At 44.6% G+C, this 5000-nt stretch overlaps 1 protein-coding gene across 3 annotated transcripts in view; it reads left to right on the forward strand.

The window, feature by feature from the left end:
* The window catches only part of LOC142472217 (lipocalin-like), a 225673-nt gene that overhangs the window by 157766 nt on the left and 62907 nt on the right, over positions 1-5000 (forward strand). The window contains exon 1 of one of the 3 annotated variants that reach the window (XM_075579108.1): positions 4523-4736. The exons of 1 other annotated variant lie outside the window; for it this stretch is intronic. In XM_075579108.1, coding sequence (XP_075435223.1) covers positions 4641-4736 — 96 coding nt within the window. In that variant the 5' untranslated portion in view covers positions 4523-4640. Of the gene's footprint in view, positions 1-4522; positions 4737-5000 lie in introns of those variants that run through there. One more of the 3 variants, XM_075579107.1, reaches the window with a different exon arrangement.

Below are 5000 nucleotides of genomic sequence, written 5' to 3' on the forward strand. Positions count from 1 at the left end.
TTAGTCAGCAGAAAACTTCACAACAATTTTAAAGACATGGATAATGGCACAAAACCATGCAGCAACAAACGCTGCAAACTCTGCAAATATATTTGCCAAGATCCCACAGTCAGTCACAACCATAGAACATTCAATGTTAAAGGATCATACAGCTGCACATCCAGGAATATAGTGTATATGATTCAGTGCAACAAATGTGACCAAGGTTGCTACATTGGGGAAACCAGCCAAAAACTACAAGGAAGAATGAATATGCACAGACACTCTATACTCCATCACGAAGAAGGAAGATACCGCTCACCTGTGGTACATCACTTCTCACAACCAGATAATTCCATAAATTATTTAAAAATCAAAATCCTCAATGGAATGTTTAAAAGCACCCAAGAACGGAAAACATTTGAACTCAGAATGATAAGACTCTTTGACACCAAAACCAAAGGACTTAATGCGGACATGGGTTTTCTCACACCCTATCAAAATTGTTTGTAATTATCCTGCTTGCCTCCATTCTCATCCACACTTTCTATCCCCCCCAGCATCCCTTCCCCTCCCCACCTTTCTTTGACACTGTCCCCTGGCTTCAAACACTTAACACCCTACCTTATCTACAGTAAATATCTGGGGGGTTTTTCCCCCTCTCTCTACACTGTTTTAGCCATTGAATCCTTTGTATATCAGTATTGCTTGACCTGAAGAAGAGAGGATAACTCTCGAAAGCTTGTCCTATGACATAAATTGTTAGTCCAATAAAAAAGGTATCACCTAATACTGAAGAACTCATTTATTCTGCACTATATATATATATTTATTTATATTTAGGCACTGTACCGTGTATTAGTGTCACTGGATGTAGCACCGAGCTCTGTCTGTGTTTCATGTTCTGTCTCTGGTTTTAAATTCATAATATCTTATGTTACTGACATCAGATTAGTCACAGGGCTACAGGTACCTGTAGCGCAACCCCTGAGGGACACTGATCCCCCTTTGTTGAAAACTGTATCCCAACTTAACTATTTACAATTCATATCCTTCCCTGGTCTCTCCTCACAGGATCTAACCATTGGAAGCCTTCTGCTCTCCTATTTATCTCCTCTCTCTCACCCTCTGTCTCTGGGCAGAACAGGGGTGGAGCTAAACCTCTGTCTGGTCATTTGTAAACACCTTACCTAGAGGGGCAGGTGTTTAGGATCTAACTCCTTTAGCCCATATAGCAACCCCAATATGGGTGTGTGTGTGGGGGGGGGTATTTACACCTGTCAAATATTTTTCTTTTAAAGTTATTATGAAAGTTAATCCTGGAACCATTTGTAAACATTTTATTTTAAGGTTTAGGGTAGGTTTTGCTGTTTTTATAGGAGTTTTAACTCTTCCATTATTCTAAAATCTTCAGAATTTCAACATATGAAACATATCGGTCATTTGGTCCTACATGGAGCTAGATCTCATCAAATCAAGCAATAATCTCAGTTTTATGGGTACATTGGTCAACATCATAGGTGCTATTCTTGCTTTTGAATGATATATGCTTCATGTCATGTTAGACGCTGCCTATGTTGTCCCTAGCATAATGGGCTTACAAAAAGACCAGAATGCATTGCAGTGGGGTTTAGCAAATCTAAGACAAGAATAAAAGCCGATGAGGTTTTGGATTGTTGTTGCAATGACGACCAATTCCACGACATCAAACGATGCTCTGTCCTGTTCAGGGTCAGTTCTCAGTCCTGCATGGTGCACGACCTGACCCTTTAGCAGGAAAATGATGAAGAGGGGAAGAAAGCAGAGGGCCCTCTATCAATATCATTCTTTACTCGGTCTAGACATCCTCATGGACAATTCAGTGGAAAGGAGTGAGAAGTGGTCATTTTGGGGACTAATCCTCTTGTGTATGCACTGAACCGAGAAGCAAGAGATGTGAGTGAGGGGGGTGGTTCTAGGGTGACAGGACAAAATAATTCATATATAGGGCCATAACACATTATGTGCCCCTTTCCCTATGTGGTGCGCAACCATAAGGCACCTTTTAGGTTATTAATTTAAAGCTGTAAGAGGTTTTACAGATTAACACCTATTGGTGAATCTGGGCTAAATTCCCAAAAGTGATATGTTCGTATTTCCTGTGCCTTTCCTTCCTCTGAGGAACCAAATCATAAAAGCAAACTCGTCTCCCCCAAATGGTGAAGTCCATGAGTGAGCTAAACCTGTGAGCTATTGAGACCTAGAGGTGACAATCGTGTTGCCCTTTTTGTTTGCTTTGTTCCCCAATACTGAAGTCCTGAATGCTAGAGGTTGCAGACCCCATATCCTATTCTCAAACAGTCAAGTCCTGAGGGCGACAGGCTCTTTAACCATGGCTTAGACAGGAGGTCCTACAGATAACAGACTTTCTAGAGCTGTGAGTTCCCCTAAACCAACAAGCAGAAAAGATATCTCTCTCTGAATTCCTTCTCTCATACCCAAAAGGTGACATTGCGCTCTGCTTCCAGCCCAAACAGTTAACCAATTGCTATAACACATCATATGGAATATAAATGTTATCACAATGTCTGCAGCATTTTATTTCATGGTAACACATACTAGAATGTTCAATTAGAAAATGCTGAATACAAATATACACATGTTTAGGAAGAATGACAGGAGTCATTTTAGGATTTAGAGCCCCAGTACCAGAACTCCCGGCGACAAAGTCACTGGGTCAAACGCAGTACAATTTCTTTGTAAAGTATAGTGAGATTAGAGGGATAGGTCAGGCAGCGATATGGAGAAATGGCAGCTTGTACTTTGATGATGCATACAAAGGTCCTAGAAATAACAACGAGTAGAACAGTCTGTGCTAATGCCTCAAAACACAAGGCTGCTACCCGCAACTATGATAGAAAGAATGGTGCAGATTGCAACAATGTTTTTTCACAGTGTCATTCGTAGCCATTACAGACTTTAATACTGAGTTTTGCTAGTCAGCTAAATCTGTTTTTTCTCTCTTAGGCCTCGGCCAAGCTCCCCGCTGGCGTGCTGAGGCGCGCTGAGGCTCGGGGAAAGCGGGTGCTTTCCCTGGCCTTAGACAGCGCGCCGTCAGGGGGTGTGTCGGGGGCGGGCCAGTGACATCACAGAGCTGGTTCGCCCTCATTGGGCAAACCGCTCACGTGACCGGCCCTGCGCTCCGGCGAGCGCTGAAATGTAAAAATCTGCTAAGACCTACGCCTCCGTGCGCTTGCGGAAGCGTAGGCGAGCCCCTACTAAAGCAGTTCTAATTGCGGCTGTAGGGGCTCAGTGCCGAGCAGAAGCGCGCCTCAGCGCGCCTCCGCCAGCAAGCAGCAACCCTGGACGAGGCCTTAGGCTGGGGCCATGGTACCACAGACCGTGCGGAGGTGTCCGCACGCTGAGCGAATAGACTGCCTTAAGGCAGTGTTTGCGTTCATGCGGCGTGCGGACGTGTGCGGAAGTGGGAGGGGGCGCGCGTTGCGCAATAAATCAGTTCAAACTGATTTCTTGGTGCGACAGGCCGGGCACCTGAGTGGCTCGCTCAATGAGGGCAAAACAGCTCCGTGATGCCCCTAGGCACGGCCCCCACGGCCCACCCACCATGGCCAGGTAAGCGCCCGCTCACTGACCAGCCTCCGCACGCCTCCGCACCGGTGAAGGCACCATAGCCCCAGCCCCGTTGACACTGACTGCGCTCATGCTTGAGACCGGTGACGTCACCAACTCTCAAAGCGTGAGCGCAGGGTGTCCTGCCTAATTTTGCAAGCGGGAGCGGGGGGCATTGATCGAGGTAACTTGTGTGTGTAATGTATGTGTGGATGGCTGTGTGTGTGTAGTAGGGAAAAAATGTTAACCAATTGTAGATTACATGCTCTGTATAGATCTAATTGATATAGGTAAATTAAATGCAGGGGTTAATATGAGTTAATAGTAGTATGAATTATGGTTGTTACATGTGATTAATGTATTTATTTAATTGTATGGTATATAATGTTTGTGTTTGTTTGTGGTTGTTTATAAGGTTAAAAGATTTTTAAGCACCAATAGGATATAAACTGCAGTAAGATGCATCCCCTATATAAGGGGTATCTTTGGAGTGGTAGGATACACCCCCTGACGAAGTGTAGTTGTTCACGAAACACGTTGAGGTATCCAGGAGTCTCTGCGGGACGCGTGACGTCAGACGCAGTTTGCGGCTGGAATCCCCCCTTTCCCCCTTCCCTTACCCAGTAGCGGGTGTACAGCTTGAGCTCCGCAGCAAGCCCAGGTGAAATTATCGTGGATAAACATCATAGCCTCCAAATCGGGACCGGTTTGGAGGAGATAGTTTCCATTACTGAGGTATATGCTAACATTTATTGGAAGGGGTGATGTGGGGATGTGCCGCTCATTGAGACAGCTCTGCTTATTTCATGTGCTGCACACATTTTTTAATATTTGAACACAAAGTTATTATTGTTACATTGATTTTGTTTTTTCTTGCGCTCATTTCTTTTATATGTTACTTGTCAAAGCCGGCCTCTAAATCACATGATCCGGTCCCAGCTGTGTGATTGTCTAACAGTGTTATCCAGCTCTGTATAAAAGAGGTCAGGATTCAGTGTGTTGCTCACATACACAGGAGGAAACATCATAATACCTGGGACCAAGATTGCACCATGAAGGGACTTCTGCTTAGTTTGGGCCTGGTGGCCCTGTTTGCCTTGTGTGCCCAGTCTGATATTCCTGTTCAACCAGACTTCCAGGATGATAAAGTAAGTACGGCAAGCTGAGGAGAGTTAGTGGTGCCGGCTAAACATGGCAGATATTAATTAGGGATGGGGTTGACAAAAAGATCTGCGGTACAATAGCTTGATAATTGACCGGGGCAGACAACAGGGAGAAGTATTAATGAAAGGTCTATGGAATGGGTGGAGGGCCCTACATACTCTACTCTAGTTTAAATACAAATGGCATCTACACTGTTTATATATGACACATATACTGTATAAAGGTGGATTGGCAGAGCAGTATCTCTG

Source organism: Ascaphus truei, chromosome 21 (assembly GCF_040206685.1).
Source record: "Ascaphus truei isolate aAscTru1 chromosome 21, aAscTru1.hap1, whole genome shotgun sequence".
In the NCBI taxonomy this organism is placed as follows: domain Eukaryota; kingdom Metazoa; phylum Chordata; class Amphibia; order Anura; family Ascaphidae; genus Ascaphus; species Ascaphus truei.